Genomic DNA, 23,801 nt, shown 5'->3' with positions numbered 1-23,801 from the left:
GATTCCCAGTTCGATTCTGGCTCCTCCCAGCAGCGTGTCAAAGTGTCCTTGAGCAAGACCCTTAACGACTAACTGCTCCTGATGAGCAGGTTTGCACCCTGCATGGTTACCTCTGCTGTCGGTGTGTGTTTACGTGAGTGAATGGGTGAATGTGAGGCATAAGTTATAAAGTACTTTGGATAAAAGCGCTATATAAATGCAGTCCATTCATAACTGCTGCCTGGTGACACACTTAACATTCCCTTCACATGTTACTGTACATATTTTAATTGCTACCTGGTGACACACACTTAACATTCCCTTCACATGTTACTGTACATGTTATAACTGCTGCCTGGTGACACACACTTAACATTCCCTTCACATGTTACTGTACATGTTATAACTGCTGCCTGGTGACACACACTTAACATTCCCTTCACATGTTACTGTACATGTTCTAACTGCTGCCTGGTGACACACTTAACATTCCCTTCACATGTTACTGTACATGTTCTCAAACGTTTTCATGTTAAGGACCCCACATTGAAAGTTAATAGGCCACCCCTGGAGGTCCCCGGACCCCACTTTGAGAACCACTGTCCTTGAAAACCTTGAGTTGATCATACCAACACACTGATTGTGATTCATTCACAGAAATGAAGAATACGGAAGTGAGGATTTTATACTGTACAGGGCTGTACACTGTGACGAGATGATCGCAAATTGCCCCTTAATTTGGCCCGTGCGAGTGGTAAATCATATTTGGGGGCAAGCTTGCGAGTAGTGATTTCAACTCTTCATTCGCATTTCACTCCTAAATTAATTAGGGATGCCCCGATCGATCGGCCAGCGATCGGTATCGGCCGATATTCAGTATAAATAATATATATAAATATATATATAATATAAGACCGATCGGAAAATATGATCCAATTCTTAGCGGAGATCTCACTCGCTGTCGCTGACTTCTCTCTCAAGCACACAGACCTGCAGCGCACGGCCCCTCCTCCTCCTCCTCCTCCTCCACTGCCCCTCCCGCACTCGTGTAAACAAGAGGCTCCTATAGTCTGGTGCATGCGACCGTGAGCTAACGTTAGCTACCTAGCTATCGTTACTGTTTAAACAGAATGACCCAGTCAACTATTCACTTTTAGTTTAATACACGAGGCATTGTCTAACGCAGGGGTAGGCAACCCTAGGCACTTTGGGCATTTGCATTGGCACAGGGGGCAGCAAAAAAAAAAAAAAAAAAAAAAAAATGAAAATTATATATATATTTATTTCTTATTTTTTTTGCTTTGAAATATTATAGTGAAATATTTTGCACTGTTGTCGCATTTATCTTGTTGAAATCCTCCCACAGGTTCTTTTTACTACCACATATTTAATTGAGACCCTTTATTTGTTTATTATTTCAATTTAGCTGGAAATACATTGCTACATCATTCAGTAACATTTGCAGAGCCTTATAACAAAAACATTATTACGGTCACCATTGTGACCAGTGGGATTAATCAACAAATTGTATTATTTATTTTTCTATTTCATTGAACATTGCACATGTTAAAAGCCATTTTTTTACTCAAAATGTGAGTATTACCAAGTCAACTTGTGTTCTTAAAACAATGACAATAAACATAGTTTTATTAGGTTGAAATAATGTGGTTGTGTACTTATTTTTCTGTTAACTTATTATGGATTGAAAACTGAAAACCTTAATGCACAGTAACTGAACTCAATATATATATATATTTTTTTTAAACTTAAATTTTTTTATTAAACATTTATAGACAAACAACACGACATATACAATAACATCAACAACACTATTAATCAGACATAAATAATAAATAAAAAATTTTAATATCCAAAAGACGAAAAATAAAAAAATACTGACTTAAGCAAATAAAAAACATAAAACAGTTGTCATACCTTAAACCAAAATGAAATTAGAAAACATTAAGTGTGTGACATGGGTTCAGAGACCCTCTTTGAACCTCTTTCCTCCTTTACCCTTCGCCCTCTTGTGGTGTATTTGGTTCTTCCTCTTTGATGTCGTTTTCGTTCCCCTTGTAATCCTCCCACTTACCCCATCTTTCTCCAAATGTCTCTTCCTGTAACCTCAGCATGTGTGTTATCCTCTCCATATCCTGTATCTCTTCCACTATTCCTACCCATTGTGCTATTGTCGGTGGGTCTTCCTTGTACCACAGTCTCGTTATTGCTTTTCTGGCCGCTATCAACATTATCTTTATTAAATATTTGTCCCCCCCTTGTATTCCCTCGTGTGTCAGGTCTCCTAAGTAAAGCACCAGTCCTGTTTGTGGTAATCCGTATCCTAATATTCTGATCATTGCCTCCCCTATCTCCTCCCAATACCCCTTCAGCTTCTGACATCCCCAGAATATGTGCGTGTGATTTGCCCCCTCCTTCCCACACATCCTCCAGCATGCTCTTTGTGTTGGTGTATATTTTCCCTTCAGCTCTGGGGTTATAAAGAATCTGATTATGTTTTTCCATCCAAACTCTTTCCATATCCTCGATCCTGTTGTTGAATGTTGCACCTCGCATATGTTCCCCCATTCCTTCCCTGTTATTTCTATCTCTAGCTCTCTCTCCCATTTCTCCCTTATGTAATCGGTTGTGTGTCCCTTGCTGTTCATTATAGCCCGGTATATTGCTGATATTACTCTTCCTTGCCCCCCTTCGTATGCCCATACTATCATCTTTATTATTCCATTCTGTTCTTCGTCTTTGGCCCCCCTTATTTCTTTGTTGTAGTAGTCTCTAACCTGTAGATATCTGAAGTGGTCCCTGTTTTCTAGTCCAAATTTCTCCTTTAATTTTTGTAGTGTCTGCATTTCCCCCTTCTCTATCATTTTGCATATCGCTGTTGCCCCCCCCCCCCCCCCGCTCCCACCTTCTGAATCCATGGTCTAACCTCCCTGGTTTGAATCTCTTGTCATGTGCTACCCATCTCAGAACCCCTGACTGCTTCTCCAACTTGTGTGTTTTTACTACTCTGTTCCATATAGTCAAGGTGCATTTGGTGATTGGATCTAATAGTCCCTCTTTTTCTTTAAATAGTTCCCTATCTCCCACCAGAGCTTGTACCTTGTATCCCTCCCCTTCTTTTTCAATGTCTTTCCATCTTGCCTCATATCTGTCGTTACACCAGCACGTCACTGCTCTCAGTTGTGCTGCATAGTAATAATCTTGTAGACTGGGTACTGCCATCCCTCCCTCTTCCTTTGGTAGTTGTAGTGTTTTATATCTGACCCGTGGTCTTCTCCCCGCCCATATGAACCTCGATATCAGTCTGTCCCACTCCCTGAATTGATTCTGTGGTATTTGTATCGGTAGTGACTGGAATAGGTATAGTAACCTTGATAGTATGTTCATTTTAATGACCTCTATTCTTGAATTGAAGTCTAAGGGCATTACTGTCCATCTCTCTAAGTCTCTCTTGATGTTCTGATTTATCTGTGTATAGTTCGCCTCAAACAGTTTCTCCACCCCTCTCGTGATGTTCACCCCTAAGTATTTAATCTTGTCCATGTCCCATCTTATCCCATACTGTTGTCTAATTTCCGTCGTTGGGGTATAGTTCCATGCTAAGGTCTGTGTCTTTGTCACGTTTAGTTTGTATCCTGAGTAGTGGCCATATTCCTTCAGTAGATCCATCAGTGCCGGGAAGCTCTTGTCTGGTTGCCTCATGTATACTATCACGTCGTCCGCAAATAGGCCTAGTTTATATTCCGTTCCCTTTATCCTTACTCCCTTAATGTCCTCGGTCTGTCTGATCAGTTGTGCCAGTGGTTCTATGAAAACGGCGAAGAGCGTCGGTGAGAGACAACATCCCTGTCTGGTAGCCCTCTCTAATCTGATTCTATCCGTCAAGCTGCCATTCACCTTAACCCTCGCTGTCGGTTCTTGATATAGCGCCTTGATCATCTTCATCGCCCTCCCGTTCAGTCCGAACCTCATCAATGTTTTATATAAAAATGTCCAGCTCACACTGTCGAATGCTTTTTCTGCATCTAGGCTAATCAGTACCGCGCTACCACCTTGTTTTTGTATCTCCTCTACTATGTGTAATGTCTTTCTCACGTTGTCCTGTGTCTGTCTTCCTTTAATAAATCCAGTTTGATCTTCATCTATAATGTCTGGCATAAACGTCTCAAATCTCTTTGATATTATCGATGTATACATCTTGTAATCCACGTTGAGTATGAACACAGGTCTGAAACTACTACATAATTCCCTATCCTTCCCTTCCTTCGGTATCGTGGTGATTATGGCTTCCTTCCACGAGGGGGGCATTTTTCCCTCTTCCATCGTGTGTCTGAACGCCGCCCCTAACATGGGTGCTAATTCAGTTCTAAATGTCTTGTAGAATTCCGATGGGAATCCGTCGCTCCCCGGAGACTTGTTGTTTTTAGCTCTACTAATTGCCTCTTCCAGTTCTTGTTCCGTAATTATTTAATTTAATTCTTCATTCTGTTCTTTCCCTATCAATGGTAACTCTAGCTTCTCCAGATATGCTTCTATTTCCTCTTCTCCTGCTGCTTTTGGCTGTGTGTATAGTTTCTCATAGTATTCTCTAAATGTCCTCTCTATTTCAGCTGGGTCTTTCAATATTTCATTAGTCTTTGTATCCCTTATTGTGTGTATCGTGTTCAACTTCTATTGCGTCCTAATTCTCCTAGCCAACAGTCTGGTCGCTTTTGGTCCCCCTTCATAGTACGTTTGTTTCATGAACCTCGCTTACTTTTCTATTTCCGTCAATAATTCCCTATTTATCCTGGCCTTTACTTCTTTGATTTCTCCGAGCGTTTCCTGTTCTTTTGATATCTGGTGTCTCCCCTCTAGCTTCTTCAGCTTCCCTATCAGATTGTGATATGTCTCCGTTCTGGCCTTCTTCAGCATTGCTGTCTTCTCCATCAATTTCCCCCTTATCACCACCTTCAGTGTGTCCCATAGAATGTTCGGATCTACCGCCCCGTTGTCATTTTCTTCCTTATATCTGGCTATCTCCTCCTTGATCTGACTCACCACCCCTTTGTTATTTAATATTCCTACATTTAGTCTCCAGATCGTGTTCCTCCGTCTCCCTTCTAGATCTACTGTCAGATATATGGCACTGTGATCCGATATGTCCGCTACTCCTATTCTGCTCTCCCGTACCCTGTAACTGTCCCCCGTCGTCATCAAAAAGTAGTCTATTCTCGCATATGTCACGTGCGGGTGTGAGTAATGTGTGTATTCCCTGTCCATGGCGTGCATCCCCCTCCAAACATCTGTAATTCCCATTTCCGTCATCTGAATATTCATATATCTACTGATTGGTGCCCGTCCTTTTCTAGTACTCGTGGTGTCTAGGTCGTGATTCAGTACTACATTAAAATCTCCTGTGCATATCAATATCCCTTCTAGTTCCATCACTATCATATAAAAAATGGTCTCATATAAATCCCTCTCACTCTCTGGGGGTGCATAAACATTCACTAACGTAACCATTTGGCCCTCCATTTTCCCCTTCACCAGAACAAACCTTCCCTCCTTGTCTCTTACTTCCTTGATCAATTCAAATTTGACTGTGTTTTTGATTAACGTGATTACTCCTCTCCTCAGGTTCTGTTTAAAGGAACTATAGTATGCATTTTCATATCCAAATCTCTTCAGTTTCTCATGATCCTGTGCTACCAAATGTGTCTCCTGCAGAAAAATCACTTCCATCTCACTTTTTTTACATTTCAACATCACTTTGCCCCTCTTTATCGCATTATTCATTCCATTAACGTTTAACGACATCATTTTTATACCTTTAACCATTGTCATCTTTCTTCTTCTTTCGTCTGTCAGTCCCCCCCATGTCACATTCATTCCCCCCTCCGGTTGTAGCCTCAGCTCTCTTTACCGAATACATATAATGATTAACATAAATAAAAAACATAAACTTTACATAAAGTGCTCCCAAGGCGTTCGGGGGGTCCCTGTGTCCCCCCCTGTCCCCTGCTGGTGGGTGAGGAGTAATTGCTCTCCTAGTGAGAGGCCTCCTCCTGACGGCTTGGGGGTTTGAAACCTTTGCCCCCAACCGCTCGTCATATTTGTCCAGCATTCTTACTGTTTTTACTGCTGTCGTGCTCCTGGTCAAAAGCGCTCTGTCCTTCATTCTGATCAAAGACCCCCATTTCCTAGGTCCCCCTCAATGCGGCTCATATGTTCCAATGTCCCTCTTTCCTCCCAAACCCGTGTGTGGTGTCTTATGTGTACCCCTTTTTATTTTATTTTCCTCCTCTCTATTTTCTATGTGATGTCCATTTATCCCCTTAATCCCCTCCAACTGTGTTACTCTCAGCGTGTGTCTATGTACTTGTTTCAATATGTTCTGTGTTCCGTCTATCATACCTAATTATATTTCCATTTATTTCCTCCGTCGGCCTGTGTATTATGTGTCCATGTATACGTTATGTTCGTTTCTATATCCTGCCTCTACCTGGGAATGTGTGTTTATGTATATGTTATTTCAGTTTCTATATTTTGTCTCTATTTGGATAGTTTTTCAATCTCTTGTGCGTGTACTCATCCGTTCGTCTCCTCCCGCCTCCTCTCCCCTCCTTCTCCGTCTCTGGCCTCCTCGTCCGTCTCCGCCTTCGGTCTGTCACGTCTCACCTCGGCCTTCTCCTCTCTCCTCCCTCCTCTCCCGGGCCTCGATCTCCCACTCTGGTCCATCTGCGTGCCCCCTCCATCCTCCAATCTCTGCTGCAGGCTCAGCGTCTGGCCCTCCTGTCTCCTTCCCTCTCCGTCCTCCGCCATCTGCATTCCCCGTCGTCTCATCTCCTCCGCCGCCTCCCGCGCCGTCGCGTATGTCACCGTCCCTTCCTTCCAGTGAATCCTTAGCGAGGTCATGGGTGACTGGAATTTCATTCCGTTTTCTTTCAGAATTCTCTTCAGTCCCGCGTAGGACCTGCGTGTTATTGCCACCGCTGTCGAGTAATCTTGATCAAACGACAGTCTTTTCCCCTCGATTTCTATCTTTTTGGTCCACGCGGTTCTGAGTATCAACTCCTTAATCTCAAACCTCAGAAAGTTAATAATCACCGCCCTCGGAGGTCTGTCCGGTTTCGGTCTCGGAGCCAACGCCCTGTGGGCCCTCTGTATCTCCATTTTTTCCAGTCCCGTCTCCTTCAGTTGTTCCTTGATAAGCTCTTCCACATATTGGATCACCGGTTCCCCTTCGACTCCTTCTTTCAATCCCCATATTCTGATGTTATTTCTCCGTGACCTCCCCTCCATGTCCGACATCTTTGTCTCCATCTGTTCTTGCTTTTGAATCGCACACGTTAACACCTCGTGTATCTCTGTGCTCCATTCCTCCATCTGCGCCGTTCTAGTCTGTACCTCTGTTACGTTACTGTCCTGTTCCGCCATCTTCTCATCCACCCTTTTGATTTCTGTATTCATTTCACCTCTGAAGTCCTCCTGTTCCTTCCTCAATTCCTCCCGTAACTTCCCAATATCATTTCTTATCGTGTCCGAGTTCAGTTTCATGTTCGCCTGCATCGTGTCCGAGTTCAATTTCATGGTCGCCAATATCCCGGCCTGCATGAGCACGGCCCATCCTGGCATTTCCTTGTCTGTCTCAGCCGAGACTCCCCCTTCCTCCGCCTGCTCCTTCTCGGTCTCGCCTCGGGGGTTCTGCTCCATCGAACTCTCCTCTTCCTGTGAGTTCTCCATTTCTCTTTCCTTCATATTTGTTTTCTCCTCCTTCCTTCTCGTTTGCATCTTCATTTTTAATTACTTTTCGTCACTTTTCGGGTCCTTATTTCTCAGTTTTTCGCTCTTTTGACCAGGAGCCTCACCGCATGCGTGCTACTCTTCTGCTCTCATACCGGAAGCCCCTGAACTCAATATTTTTAAGTTTTGGTAACTTATTATATATTTTTTTACAGTGTAGTCTTGCGATCAATCAAAACTTATTTACACGATATACCTCACATTCACCCTCCATTCACATCCTGGTGTTCTCCATTAGGGCTGTAGGTGGAGCTATGACAGCACACGCAGGGACGTGCACAGGACTTTAGAGGGGCAGGTGCTCAAAGGCTGAAAAGGGCACTACACTTGTGTGTCTATATTAAGCGAGCGCACGTAGTGCGCGAGCGCGATTTTTAAGGGCCCTTTTCGGGCGGGGGCCCCCTTTTTATGCTTTTTGGGGGGTTTTGGTGATCAAATATTGAATATTGAACTATAATAATCAGTGCAGGAGCTCACTTATCCTTGAAAGACACTTTTATCACTGACTTAAAAGGCCCATACATCTCCATAAATGTTCAGGGGGGAGGGAATAAGTGCTTACCCTACAGACCCCAAGAAGTGCTGTATATTCTGTATTGTTTAATATAAATGCATTTTTTATTCCAATCCCGATTTGTATTTGAGATTCCCAAATCCCATCAGACTTGACTTCTTTGTGTCCCTCAATGAGTGTAATACCAGCATTCAACAGCGGTTTCTATCATGATCATCATCACCACCCACGCTATGCATAAAATATATAGGTCCGCGGAGAGGCATGCTGAGGAGGCCGTGCAAACTGCAATGGAATATGGGGCATCTCTCTCTCTTTACCTAATATTTTGATTCTATCCTGACATTTTTCAGTTGGAAAGACAGTCTATATGCGTAACAGTAAAAAAAAAAAAAAAAAAAAAGAAAAAAAAAAAGAAAAAAAAGGGCACTTTTTTGATGATGCTCAAAAAGGCAGGTGCTCAGGCACCCCTTGGCCTCTATGTGTGCACGTGCCTGAGCACACGTACAGTACACACACCAATGGTGTGTGATGTGTCCAAAAATGAATGGGCAAATGTGAGTGAAATGGTCGCACTGTATGCAGCTGTTTGTCTGCATTGCATCCCCCCCCCCCCCCCCAACTCAGATTTAGGGTTGATACAACCATCATAATAATATTGTTAATAATAACAATAACAATAATGATGTAATAATGTAAAAATTATCATTAAAAAGACCTGATTATGAGAAAAAAATATTACGATGCATGGAATATTGTTGAGGCACACTAGTTACAACTATATTTCAAACAGGCACTCCATGTCAAAAAGGTTGCTGACCCCTGGTCTAACGGTATCTAGCCGGCTAGCTACTGATAGCTCCTGATATCAACAAATGCTCCAGCAATAGTCTAGTAGTCGTGCATGATACCTCTCTGTTAGCTCGTTAGCTCACGTTAGCTCACTGTTCAAAACTAAATGTCCCATTAAACTAAATAGTTCACTGAGACGTTGTCTTAACGCTATCTAGCCGGCTAGCAGTAGCTACAGATAGCTCCTGATATCAATGTCTTATAGGGTGACCAGATGCAAAAAGTCCAAAAGCAGGACAACAGTAAGATTTTGGTGGGACAAAGTGGGACAGATAGATAATGTAATTTTTTTTATTAGAATAGCATGGTCTTCACCGAGACCAATGTTTTTTTTTGCTTCAAAAAGAGGGACATCCTCTCAATATGTGGGACGTTTGGTCAAATGGTGGGACAGTACAACCAAAAGGGGGACACCTGGTCACCCTATTTCTTATAACATTGATTCGATGCGTATTCGAGCCCCTGGCTTGCATCGCAGTCACGAAAGGGGCTAGCTGAGGGAGTAGGGTATATCTGCAGAGCCGCAGATACCCTGCTGAGGGCATGCTGAATGTGATTTGACCAAAGCAGAGTATACACACAGACAGTGGAGATAGCGAGCATTTTGACATAACAAATACCGTAGTAGGCCTCTCAATTCTTATAAAAAAAAGTCCTGGATATACATAAAACATTAATTGGCATAGATCTCTATAAATGGCCCAACACATTGATCACTTTAGGCACACCCTGAAACCAGTAACATCACAAATATGAAGCAGGTAATTACCCATAAAAATAATAAACCTTTCATGGGGTTATTTACAATAATAATAATTCACTTTATTTATAAAGCACTTTTCATTGTGAAACAAAGGTATGCAGTGTTTCTTGTCCTCCTGATTAATTCAATGGTGTGTGTGTGTGTTGTGGTGATCTCATGCAAGGAGCACTACACAAGCGCGCGCGCACACACACACACAGTTTGTTGTTTTTGTTCTATTAGTGATTTACACACTTTCTCAGTTGGTTCATTATAAAAGATACAAACCTGAAAACAAACGCACTTAAATGTTAAATAAAAGGACCACAGTAATGAGGCAGCAGGAACATATTTGTTTGCACTATAATGGTAAAATTGTTATTTAAAAATGTGCCCCTAAAAAATATTCTGTGCCCCTAAATGTCTCATTTAGGGGCAAGTGTGCCCCTAGTGAAAAAGCTTAGCTTACAGCCCTGCTGTATACTGTACATATTATTTACACAAACTATATAATAGAATAGACTTTTAATTGTCATTGCACACAATTATACAACAAAATTTCAGGGGAGCTCCCACAGACCGTAGTACAATATATACATACATGAAACACAACACTGTACATATAACAGAATATTTTAAATAATAAAGTGCATGATGAGCGGTAACATAGTGGTTATCAAGTCCAGGTAAAGTGCATGGTGCACGTGAGGGGACAGTCAATGAGAGTTTAACAGTCTGACTGCTTGGGGGAAAAAGCTGTTCATAAGTCTTGAACTATTTGCATGTATGGACCGGTATCTCCTCCCTGAGGGAAGGAGCTGAAAGAGGTGATGTGCTGGGTGAGACTGGTCCTTGATGATACACTTGGAGCGGTGGAGGCAGCGGGAGGTGAAGACGGAGGTGATGTTTGGTAGAGGAGTCCCGACGATCCTGCCTGCCGCCTTCACCACCCTCTGTAGAGCCTCTTGCTCTGCCTTTGTGCAGCTGGAGAACCACACAGACACACCGTAGGTCAGCACACTCTCAACCGCACAATGATAAAAGTTGACACGGAGATTTCGTGGCAGGCCAGCCTGTTTCAGCTTCCTTAGGTAGTATAGGCGTTGCTGAGCTTTCCCGATCACTGAGGTGGTGTTGGTGCTCCAGGACAGGGTCTCACTCACACTGAGACCCAGGAACTTGAACTCAGTGACCCTCTCCACTACCTCATTGTTGATGAGCAGAGGAGAGTGGTCAGGCCTTAATCTTCTGAAATCCACTATGATCTCTCTTGTTTTCTTTATGTTGAGCGCCAGGTTGTTGTTGTCACACCAGGCTGTAAGGTCTTCCACCTCCCTCCTGTAGGCAGACTCATTGTTGTTTGTTATGAGACCCACAACTGTGGTATTGTCTGCGAACTTGATGATGTAATTGGAGGGGTAGGAGGGGGAAGAGTCAAACTATGTTCATATGTGTATGCGTTGGCGTGTGTGTATGTGCATGCATGTGCGTTTGCATGTGTGTGTGTGTGTGCTTGCCGTCTTTTGTGTATTTGCTTATGTGTTTATATGTATATTGATGTTTACTATGTAATCATTGTCTTACTGTACCATGTGCTTGCTGTATGTGTGTGTGTGTGTGTGTGTGTGTGTGTGTGTGTGTGTGTGTGTGTGTGTGTGTGTGTGTGTGTGTGTGTGTGTGTGTGTGTGTGTGTGTGTGTGTGTGTGTGTGTGTGTGCGTGCGTGCGTGCGTGTGTGTGTGTGTGTTTGTCAGGTGTCCAGTATCAGTGAGGAGAGATGGTAGCCTCCATATAGAGAGTGATCTGCAATCTGCTTGGGTTGGAGGTGCAATTCCTAACAGGCTCAACCATATGGATAAAACTGGTCTAATAAATGTTTACGGTTCTTAGATGGATCCCCCCGCTGCCTCCTCCTCCTCCAGAGGTCACTGCAGGGCGCCACGGGGAGCGGCGTACTGGCTCATGTTAGGCAGGCCATGCATTATGCAGCAGCTCAGGCCTCTGCGCTGGATATCCATCTCCTTGGCTACAGTCCACCTGTCGCTGCTCTGGTCGTAGTGCTCCATGTTGGAGGTGGTGAAGTCACTGGAGCCTCCGACCACGAAGAGCAGGTCGTCCAACACCCCGATGCCAAAGTGGCTGCGGGGGGTGAGCATGGTGGGCAGGGCACGCCAGGAGTCAGTCAAGGGGCTGTAGGCCTCCGCGCTATCCAGGCTGTGTTCACCGTCAAACCCTCCCACCTGAGGACAGGACACATGAGAGGAATGTTTTAGTATGTGGTTAAGGCAGGCAGACACTGTATTAATCCACTTAGGGAAATAAGGGCATCACAGCAGCATTGCAAGTAAAATGATACATATCTATAAAAATATCTAGTATAAAGCATTTGTCTCCATGTGCACCTACCACATAGACTTGACCTCCGTACGCAGCCACTCCCACCCCGCAACACCTGCTGCTCATGGGGGCGATCAGAGTCCACTGGTTGGTGTCTGGGCTGTAGCACTCAGCTGTGAGCAGATACTCCGTCCCGTTGTAGCCACCACAGATGTAAACCTGTAATACGAAAGAATATTCTAATTTAGTTTATATATTCCATTTAATTTCATTCCACTTTAATTGTCTGTTAATGTTGATGCACCAAAGGACCAAGACAAATTCCTTGTATGTGCAAGCTTACTTGGCAATAAAGACATTTATGATTTCTGATTCTGAATGATACCAATCGCTTAGTTTTTAATGTGAACGTTCCTTGGGTCCATCTACCACACGTGTGTGTCTCAGTTCCACCCACCTTGCCGTGGAGGGCTGCGGCGCCGGCGTCGCTCCTGTGCTCCAGCATGGGTGAAATCACTGTCCACTGGTTGGTTTCAGGCTCGTAACGCTCGGCGGTGTTCAGTCGCACGTGTCCGTCGTACCCTCCCATGGCATAGATACAGCCGTCCAACGCGACCACGCTGACGTAACAGCGGCGTGAGTGCATGGGAGCCGCCTGCAGCCAGCTGCGAGTGACGGGGTTGAACCTGCACACACTGCTGACACGCTCTACGCCGTCCCAGCCGCCGACGCAGTAGACCAGACCGTGGAGATAAGCGCTGTCGTGGTAGCCCCGGGGATTCTCCGCCTCAACGCTCACGTCCATCCATCCACCGGCTCGGATATCGTAAGCCTCCATGCCATTGGTCAGGTTGCCGCCACTAACGCCTCCGATGGCCAATAGGACCTCCTGGGGCAGGCGTGGGCGCGTCAGGGGGTTTGGGAGCCTGTCGGAGCCAGGGGGGTTCAGGACGCTGAGGATGACGGGCCTGCAGTCGTGGCTGTCCCTCACCATAGGGTTGTTCTGGACGTTGTTATGGAAGTAGTCAGGCCTCATCAATCCCATGCGAACCTGGGAAGAGACAAGCAGACAGTGGGTACAACTTAGACAGCGGTTGTAGACGGTTTCACTGGAATTCTGTTGCTAGGGAACCGTTTTGGACCCAAATATTTGAGAACCACAGTACTAGGGAACATAGTGTTGTTTTAATGCAATGCACAGTAATACTATTAGTTACCTTGGGCAGCAGCAAAGGGATGTGTGTTTTACGCTCCTCACGGGAGTGGTCGATCCAACGGAGGATGGCCTCGAACACCGTCTCCTCGTTCTTCACGTTTAGATCATCCCTCTCGATGATGTCCACCAGTTGCTGCAGGGACAGCTCCACAAACTCCTGTGAGACACGCAGCATCTCCTCAAAGTGACACACGATGAAGAGATGGGCCTTGCGCCTCAGGTCAGGACAGCGGTAGATGTCCGTGAACCTCCAGATGCCGACACAATTTTCTAGAGACAGCTGGCCTTCTAGGAAGTCACAGCACGCTCCTACTATGCCAGTGACGAGAAACTGGTCTGCAGCCACCAGAAGCTCCTCCACGTTCTCTGCTGTCACCGGCACAAAGCATGTGTAGGCGTACTCTATGATGAGCTGCATCATAGCCGTGGACACCCCAGGGATAGTGTAGACGAGTTTCTCTGAGTCGCTCCAGCGAGTGAAGAGGGTTCTGTGGGATGCAGAGTATAGAGATATCTGATGAGTAAACAGTGAGTAACATTCTGTCCTGTGTAGTAATATATTTTCACTGTAGAAGTATAGGGTCTTAGCACAGTAAAAGTATAATATATTTTCACAGTAGAAGTACAGTATAGTATCTTTTTACAGTAGAAGTACAGTATAGTATATGTTTACAGTAGACGTACAGTATAGTATATTTTGTACAGTAGACATACAGTATACTATCTTTTTACAGTAGACGTACAGTATAGTATCTTTTTACAGTAGACATACAGTATACTATCTTTTTACAGTAGACGTACAGTATAGTATCTTTTTACTAACCAAGTTAACCTGAACCAAGCTAAACTTACGTGAAATAGGCGCTGCAGCCACACAGGATTGCCTTGTGAGCATTAAACTCAGTGCTGTTGACTTTAATAACCACATCACAGAACCTTCCCTCCAGACGCAGGTCATTAAGGATTGTACAGGACATTGTTTCCTTTTCCATGTGGGGATTTTAAAATTGTATCTACAGTATATATTCAAGCTTACAGACAAGTAGCTGGAAACAACAAGTGATATCTTCACTTGTCCTCTGAATCTGAGATCTGAGAGAATTGTTGAATAGATACACAAATGTTCTAGAATGTTTGATTATGACATCATACTGTGACATCACAACGGAACATCATACTGTGACATCACAACGGAACATGAATTTGAGTTCTATTTGAATAATATAAATAATAGCTATGATATAATATAATGTAATGTTATATTATAATATAATGTAATATAATAATAAAGTATCATATATTTGGCTCACATTTGAATAATATAGATTTTATGTCTAAAAACATGACATTCTTTAGAAGTCTTAAAATATATATTTTTTCATTTAAATTAAAATAAATGTAAAATAATAATGTTATTTATATTGCACCATTCATACAGATTGCAGCTCAAAATGCTTTACACAAAAAACGAAACAAAAGGATAAAAAAAAGAATAAGAAAATAATTACAATCACTCCATAAGGATGGAAATTATAAGACATTAAAATGATAAAAACGGTAATAAAACAACTAGATACGTAAAAATAGCCAAATAAGACAAACAGTAAGACAATAACATAAGACAATAAAATAATTACAAATAAAATAATAATAAAGACCGAAAAATTTAATAGTTAAAATAATAAAATAGCAACATTAGATAGTAAACAATAAGAATGTTATGGTTTGTAACCGACCCCAATCGCACAACACAAGACAGGTATGAGAGTACGCCAAAACAGGGCAAATCTTTATTATAGAACAATAAACAACACAGTCCCTTTATGGGAGAACACAAAAACACTAGAGTCAAGGAAAACTGGAAAATGCGGCACTGTGCCTTTAAGAGGCGAACAGGCTAAGGGACTAGGGCTAAAGGACAGGGCCAGGGCTAAATGTCAAGGACCAGGACCAGGGGCACTGGAGAGGGGAACAGGGGAGAACACAAAAACACTAGAGTCAAGGAAATAAGGAAAATGCGGCTATGTGCCTTTAAGAGGCGAACAGGCTAAGGGACTAGGGCTAAAGGACAGGGCCAGGGCTAAATGTCAAGGACTAGGACCAGGGGCACTGGGGAGGGGAACAGGGGAGAACACAAAACACTAGAGTCAAGGAAAACTGGAAAATGCGGCACTGTGCCTTTAAGAGGCGAACAGGCTAAGGGACTAGGGCTAAAGGACAGGGCCAGGGATAAATGTCAAGGACTAGGATCAGGGGCACTGGGGAGGGGAACAGGGGAGAACACAAAACACTAGAGTCAAGGAAAACTGGAAAATGTGGCACTGTGCCTTTAAGAGGCGAACAGGCTAAGGGACTAGGGCTAAAGGACAGGGCCAGGGCTAAATATCAAGGACTAGGACCAGGGGCACTGGGGAGGGGAACAGGGGAGAACACAAAACACTAGAGTCAAGGAAATAAGGAAAATGCGGCACTGTGCCTTTAAGAGGCGAACAGGCTAAGGGACAGGGCTAAGTGTCAGGGACAAAGGCTAAGGGCCAGGGCTACGAGCCAGGGCTGCTTACAGGGATGAGGACAGGGTTCCGACGGCGGAGGCCTGGCAAGGGGACAGGGGCCCGACGGCGGGGGCCGGGCACGGAGACAGGGGCCCGACAGCGGAGGCCGGGCACGGAGGCAGGGGCCCGACGGCGGAGGCCTGGTACGGAGACAGGGGCCCGACAGCGGAGGCCGGCGGGAAGAGGCGCCATCCTCCCGTAGAGAATTAGGGAGCGATGACGCGCCAGCTTGACGTCTGGAGTGGGAACACTGGCAACCTCCCGTAGAGAATTAGAGAGCGAAGGCGGTGTCCCACTCCAGGCACGGAGATCCTCTTCCTCCTCCTCGGGGGGGCCGGGCACGGAGACTTGACTTGACTTGACTTGAGACAGGGGCCCGACAGCGGAGGTCGGGGGGAAGAGGCGCCATCCTCCGTAGAGAATTAGGGAGCGATGACGCGCCGGCTTGACGTCTGGAGTGGGAACACTGGCAACCTCCCGTAGAGAATTAGAGAGCGAAGGCGGTGTCCCACTCCAGGCACGGCGATCCTCTTCCTCCTCCTCGGGGGGGGGGCCGGGCACGGAGACTTGACTTGACTTGACTTGAGACAGGGGCCCGACAGCGGAGGCCGGGGGGAAGAGGCGCCATCCTCCCGTAGAGAATTAGGGAGCGATGACGCGCCGGCTTGACGTCTGGAGTGGGAACACTGGCAACCTCCCGTAGAGAATTAGAGAGCGAAGGCGGTGTCCCACTCCAGGCACGGAGATCCTCTTCCTCCTCCTCGGGGGGGGGGGCCGGGCACGGAGACTTGACTTGACTTGAGACAGGGGCACGACAGCGGAGGCCGGGGGGAAGAGGCGTCATCCTCCCGTAGAGAATTAGGGAGCGATGACGCGCCGGCTTGACGTCTGTAGTGGGAACACTGGCAACCTCCCGTAGAGAATTAGAGAGCAAAGGCGGTGTCCCACTCCAGGCACGGAGATCCTCTTCCTCCTCCTCGGGGGGGGCCGGGCAACGCAGAACAAAGGGGTCCCAGGGGACCGGGGCGAAGAGATGCCATCCTCCCGTGGAAAATAGGGAGCGATGACGCGCCGGCTTGACGTCTGGAGTGGGAACACTGGAAAACCTCCCGTAGAGAATTAGAGAGCGAAGACGGTGTCCCACTCCAGGCAAACGGCGACAGGTGGTGATGGCTGGCACGTCGTCTCACGCCAGAGACGCGGCAGGTGATGGTAACGTACAGGATGGTAACGTACAGAACTCCATGAACACAGAGTGAACACAGATACAGAACGACCCGACCAGGACTGGAAGGGAGGTCCAGGTATATAAAGCCCTCTGGGGCGCTAATCATAAACTATGACAGCTGCGTGAAGGTAGTCCAAGGGTGGGGGCTGGTGAAGAGTAGAGGAGAGTAAATCATCGCAAGGGTGGGGGCTGGTGAAGGAGAGTAGACAGGGAAAAGTTCAGGGAACAGGCGAATCCTCACAGTACCTCCCCCTCCACGGGAGCCACCGGGCGACCGAAACACTACCATGACGGGGCAGAACACTAACATGACGGTCAGAACACTAACATGACGGGGGAGGACACTAATATGACGGGGCAGAACACTAACATGACGGTCAGAACACTAACATGACGGGGCAGAACACTAACATGACGGGGCAGAACACTAACATGACGGTCAGAACACTAACATGACGGTCAGAACACTACCATGACGGGTCAGAACACTACGGAATCAGACAGCTGGACGGGTCGACTGGTCGGGTCGTACTGTTATGGTTTGTAACCGACCCCAATCGCACAACACAAGACAGGTATGAGAGTAAGCCAAAACAGGGCAAATCTTTATTATAGAACAAAGGCGGCACAGTCCCTTTATGGGAGAACACAAAAACACTAGAGTCAAGGAAAACTGGAAAATGCGGCACTGTGCCTTTAAGAGGCGGACAGGCTAAGGGACTAGGGCTAAAGGACAGGGCCAGGGCTAAATGTCAAGGACCAGGACCAGGGGCACTGGAGAGGGGAACAGGGGAGAACACAAAAACACTAGAGTCAAGGAAATAAGGAAAATGCGGCTCTGTGCCTTTAAGAGGCGAACAGGCTAAGGGACTAGGGCTAAAGGACAGGGCCAGGGCTAAATGTCAAGGACTAGGACCAGGGGCACTGGGGAGGGGAACAGGGGAGAACACAAAACACTAGAGTCAAGGAAAACTGGAAAATGCGGCACTGTGCCTTTAAGAGGCGAACAGGCTAAGGGACTAGGGCTAAAGGACAGGGCCAGGGCTAAATGTCAAGGACTAGGACCAGGGGCACTGGGGAGGGGAACAGGGGAGAACACAAAACACTAGAGTCAAGGAAAACTGGAAAATGCGGCACTGTGCCTTTAAGAGGCGAACAGGCTAAGGGACTAGGGCTAAAGGACAGGGCCAGGGCTAAATGTCAAGGACTAGGACCAGGGGCACTGGGGAGGGGAACAGGGGAGAACACAAAACACTAGAGTCAAGGAAATAAGGAAAATGCGGCACTGTGCCTTTAAGAGGCGAACAGGCTAAGGGACAGGGCTAAGTGTCAGGGACAAAGGCTAAGGGCCAGGGCTACGGGCCAGGGCTGCTTACAGGGATGAGGACAGGGTTCCGACGGCGGAGGCCTGGCAAGGGGACAGGGGCCCGACGGCGGGGGCCGGGCACGGAGACAGGGGCCCGACAGCGGAGGCCGGGCACGGAGGCAGGGGCCCGACGGCGGAGGCCTGTCACGGGGACAGGGGCCCGACGGCGGAGGCCTGGTACGGAGACAGGGGCCCGACAGCGGAGGCCGGGGGGAAGAGGCGCCATCCTCCCGTGGAAATAGGGAGCGATGACGCGCCGGCTTGACGTCTGGAGTGGGAACACTGGCAACCTCCCGTAGAGAATTAGAGAGCGAAGGCGGTGTCCCACTCCAGGCACGGAGATCGTCTTCCTCCTCCTCGGGGGGGCCGGGCACGGAGACTTGACTTGACTTGACTTGAGACAGGGGCCCGACAGCGGAGGCCGGGGGGAAGAGGCGCCATACTCCCGTAGAGAATTAGGGAGCGATGACGCGCCGGCTTGACGTCTGGAGTGGGAACACTGGCAACCTCCCGTAGAGAATTAGAGAGCGAAGGCGGTGTCCCACTCCAGGCACGGAGATCCTCTTCCTCCTCCTCGGGGGGGGGCCGGGCACGGAGACTTGACTTGACTTGACTTGAGACAGGGGCCCGACAGCGGAGGCCAGGGGGAAGAGGCGCCATCCTCCCGTAGAGAATTAGGGAGCGATGACGCGCCGGCTTGACGTCTGGAGTGGGAACACTGGCAACCTCCCGTAGAGAATTAGAGAGCGAAGGCGGTGTCCCACTCCAGGCACGGAGATCCTCTTCCTCCTCCTCGGGGGGGGGGCAGGCACGGAGACTTGACTTGACTTGACTTGAGACAGGGGCCCGACAGCGGAGGCCGGGGGGAAGAGACGCCATCCTCTCGTGGAAATAGGGAGCGATGGCGCGCCGGCTTGACGTCTGGAGTGGGAACACTGGCAACCTCCCGTAGAGAATTAGAGAGCGAAGGCGGTGTCCCACTCCAGGCACGGAGATCCTCTTCCTCCTCCTCGGGGGGGCCGGGCACGGAGACTTGACTTGACTTGAGACAGGGGCCCGACAGCGGAGGCCGGGGGGAAGAGGCGTCATCCTCCCGTAGAGAATTAGGGAGCGATGACGCGCCGGCTTGACGTCTGGAGTGGGAACACTGGCAACCTCCCGTAGAGAATTAGAGAGCGAAGGCGGTGTCCCACTCCAGGCACGGAGATCCTCTTCCTCCTCCTCGGGGGGGGGGGCCGGGCAACGCAGAACAAAGGGGTCCCAGGGGACCGGGGCGAAGAGATGCCATCCTCCCGTGGAAAATAGGGAGCGATGACGCGCCGGCTTGACGTCTGGAGTGGGAACACTGGAAAACCTCTCGTAGAGAATTAGAGAGCGAAGACGGTGTCCCACACCAGGCAAACGGCGACAGGTGGTGATGGCTGGCACGTCGTCTCACGCCGGAGACGCGGCAGGTGATGGTAACGTACAGGATGGTAACGTACAGAACTCCATGAACACAGAGTGAACACAGATACAGAACGACCCGACCAGGACTGGAAGGGAGGTCCAGGTATATAAAGCCCTCTGGGGCGCTAATCATAAACTATGACAGCTGCGTGAAGGTAGTCCAAGGGTGGGGGCTGGTGAAGAGTAGAGGAGAGTAAATCATCGCAAGGGTGGGGGCTGGTGAGGGAGAGTAGACAGGGAAAAGTTCAGGGAACAGGCGAATCCTCACAAAGAAAACATGTAATAACACTCAAATGAGACATTAAAAAATAACAAATAAATTATTATTCTTTTAAATACATAAAACAACGATAACAATGATAATAAAATATTTAAGTAAAAATAATAGAAATAAAGAAAAATAAGACAACAAAATAAAGATAATAATTCATTTAAAAGCTATTTTTAAAAGGTACGTTTTGAGCAGTGCCAACCGAGTGTGCTGTCCTAATGACCTGCAGGAGAGTTCCACAGTTTTGGGGCGTAGTAGTGAAAGCACTGATCACAGCATGTTAGGTCACCACTTGGGGGCGCTGCTGAGGACACTGAGCACCCGGCTCTATAGCAGACAGGGATACACAGAGGGAGGCTACTGACGCCAGTGGTGATGGTGGTGATGACGAAAAAGAAGAAACTATGAAAATCACTTTCTTCTTCTTCGTTGTCATCATCATCATCATCATATTATTATTATTATTATCATTAGGCTATTATTATTGTTGTTGTTTTTGTTGGACAAAAGTATTAAATAGTTTAGGTCACATTAAACTTCTGTCTTTTCTATTAAACAATACCATACTGGTAATAGTGCAAATAGTTATTTATTCAATCAGTGCATGAAGTGGTTCCATCTTCATGTCTTTATTTGTAAAACACATTGCTACATTGTCATGCAGCGAACACACACATGTGAGATGGGCGACACACATAGGAACACACACACACATGCATTATTTGGGGTTAAAGATAATAATTCATTTAAAAGCTATTTTTAAAAGGTACGTTTTGAGCAGTGCCAATCGAGTGTGCTGTCCTAATGACCTGCAGGAGAGTTCCACAGTTTTGGGGCGTAGTAGTGAAAGCACTGATCACAGCATGTTAGGTCACCACCTGGGGGCGCTGCTGAGGACACTGAGCACCCGGCTCTATAGCAGACAGGGATACACAGAGGGAGGCTACTGACGCCAGTGGTGATGGTGGTGATGATGAAAAAGAAGAAACTATGAAAATCACTTTCTTCTTCTTCGTTGTCATCATCATCATCATCATATTATTATTATTATTATCATTAGGCTATTATTATTGTTGTTGTTTTTGTTGGACAAAAGTATTAAATAGTTTAGGTCACATTAAACTTCTGTCTTTTCTATTAAACAATACCATACTGGTAATAGTGCAAATAGTTATTTATTCAATCAGTGCATGAAGTGGTTCCATCTTCATGTCTTTATTTGTAAAACACATTGCTACATTGTCATGCAGCGAACACACACATGTGAGATGGGCGACACACATAGGAACACACACACACATGCATTCTTTGGGGTTGCCGATTAAATGTCCTCTCTGCGCTTCACCCATCCTGTTGTCCTTCCCCCCCAAGGGCAGCCAGGAGCAGACCCGGGGACCAATCCAAGTGCTCCTGTGCATCTTTGCCAGGGACACAACAGCGTTGCAGATCTGTTCTGCATGTTTTTCCATTTGGTTTATCTCTTTTTCTGGAGGGGAAACCCTTGCGAGCATGGGGTAGAACATGCAAACTCCAGACAGAAAGGCCCGGGAGATACCCCACTTGGGTACCTGGCAACCCGGCAACCTGGTCCCCAAGTGGGAATCGAACCCAGGACCTTCTTGCTGCGAGGCAACAGTGTTAACCAGTGTTAACCACTGCACCACCGTGGCGCTGTGATACTAACTATTCACTTCAGACAGATTTCAAATATATATGAATATTGCATAGGGTTTACAATAGATCACCTTTTTGGTCTATTTGAGATATAGGGTTGAGATAGGTCAATTACAAAAACAGCTGGCAGTGTCCTTGTTGCCTAGTAACAAGTACAGTGTAGATACTGTACTGAAGACACATATGTATCACGGTTGTGTTTGGAACCCAATTTGCAGACAAGGCGAAACGGCAGACAGGTTTAAACCCAATATGGGTATATTTAATAGAATGGTCAATGTCCAGGCAGGGGTCGATACACAGGGGTGATACTCATAATGTCCAGGCTGTGCGTGGGGGCAAGAGAGTCAGCCAGGCAGGTGTCAGAGCAGGGACAGGGATAGTCAGCCAGGCAGGTGTCAGAGCAGTTCCTTTGTGAGAACAGGCCAGTGTCTCCAGGTCTTCGCCGAGCAGGCTGAGGAGAGAGGACGAGAGTACAAAGTTAGACACGGTCAAAGAACATGAGATCCAGGTGAACAACTAGAAGCATCAAAATAGAGAATACGAGCAAAGTAACACGACTAACTGGTAACGAGAGTTTACGATCTGACAGCTTCTCCACGTCTGGGGCGGGGTTATATACCATGATGTAATATGCCCACAGACCTCAGATCAGCTGCCTTGCTCAACACCACACCTGCACCTACTTGACCATAATGAGAGCGGGAGAAGGGGGAAGAGAGACAGAGAGAGGAAGGAGCACTGCCAGGTAGGAACCATGACAAGGACAGACCTTTCAGGAATCTTCAGATTTTGCAGTTGGGGAGATGTTGAGCCAAATCAGATCTCAGAACAGTTCTCCCAGGATAAAGGGAGGGATAGTTTCACCAATCACACATCACCTCCATGAGTGAGGAGGACCACTCGTTTTACAAGCCATCACACACACACACACACACACACACACACACACACACGCGCGCGCGCGCGCGCGCACGCACGTGCACACACACACACACACACACACACACACACACACACATGCAGACAAACACACACACGCTCACACACACATGCAGACACACACATGCAGACACAGACACACACACACAGACAAACACACACACTCACACACACACACACACACACACACACACACACACACACACACACACACACACACACACACACACACACACACACACACACACACACACACACACACACACACACACACACACACACACATGCAGACACACAGACAAACATGATGGTAAAGGAACAGACCAACATGATTGTAAATGTTCTCACTGTCTTCTCCAGAGTCAGGCGAGAAGATAGATACCAGTTTCCTCTGTGTGCGTTCAGTAGAAAGCTATCTGGCTGCAATCTAGCCTAGCTTAGCACAAATTAATAGAAGCGGATACGGACCAGCTAGCCTAGCTGTTGGCAAAAAACACCTCTCCCAGAGTTTTAAGCGAGGCTAGTGGTCCGTATCTGCTTCCATTAATTTGTGTGTGTGTGTGTGTGTGTGTGCGCGTGTGCGTGTGCGCGCGCGTCTGTGTGTGTGTGTGCAGTGACATCCACAGAATGGAGGTGGATCAGGACGTGGAGAGGCAGAGAGACAGAGCTCGCTCCATCCCCCATCTGGACAACCCTAAGTCAGACGCTCCTCCCAAGGTACACACACACACACACACACACACACACACACACACACACACACACACACACACACACACACACACACACACACACACACACACACACACACACACACACATTTGCATACTAGAGCTGTCCCCAAGCCTGTTTTTGGGATTCAAACATTCGCCAGGGTT

The 23,801-nt window shown here is 46.9% G+C and overlaps 1 protein-coding gene across 1 annotated transcript in view; it reads left to right on the top strand.

Annotated features, from left to right (window-relative positions):
- LOC311235746 (protein-tyrosine kinase 2-beta-like) overlaps nt 1-23,801 on the top strand; it is a gene marked incomplete at its 5' end in the record, with an annotated part of 197,699 nt that overhangs the window by 114,149 nt on the left and 59,749 nt on the right. Inside the window, one exon of the mRNA XM_084323215.1 lies at nt 23,538-23,640. Within this exon, the coding sequence (XP_084179341.1) occupies nt 23,538-23,640 (103 nt within the window). The remainder of the gene's footprint in view (nt 1-23,537; nt 23,641-23,801) is intronic.

This window comes from Notolepis coatsorum (genome assembly GCF_963971535.1).
Source record: "Notolepis coatsorum genome assembly, chromosome: 1".
In the NCBI taxonomy this organism is placed as follows: Eukaryota; Metazoa; Chordata; class Actinopteri; order Aulopiformes; family Paralepididae; genus Notolepis; species Notolepis coatsorum.
The sequence above is the reverse complement of the archived record's forward strand: the minus strand, read 5'-3'. Positions and strand labels throughout refer to the sequence as shown.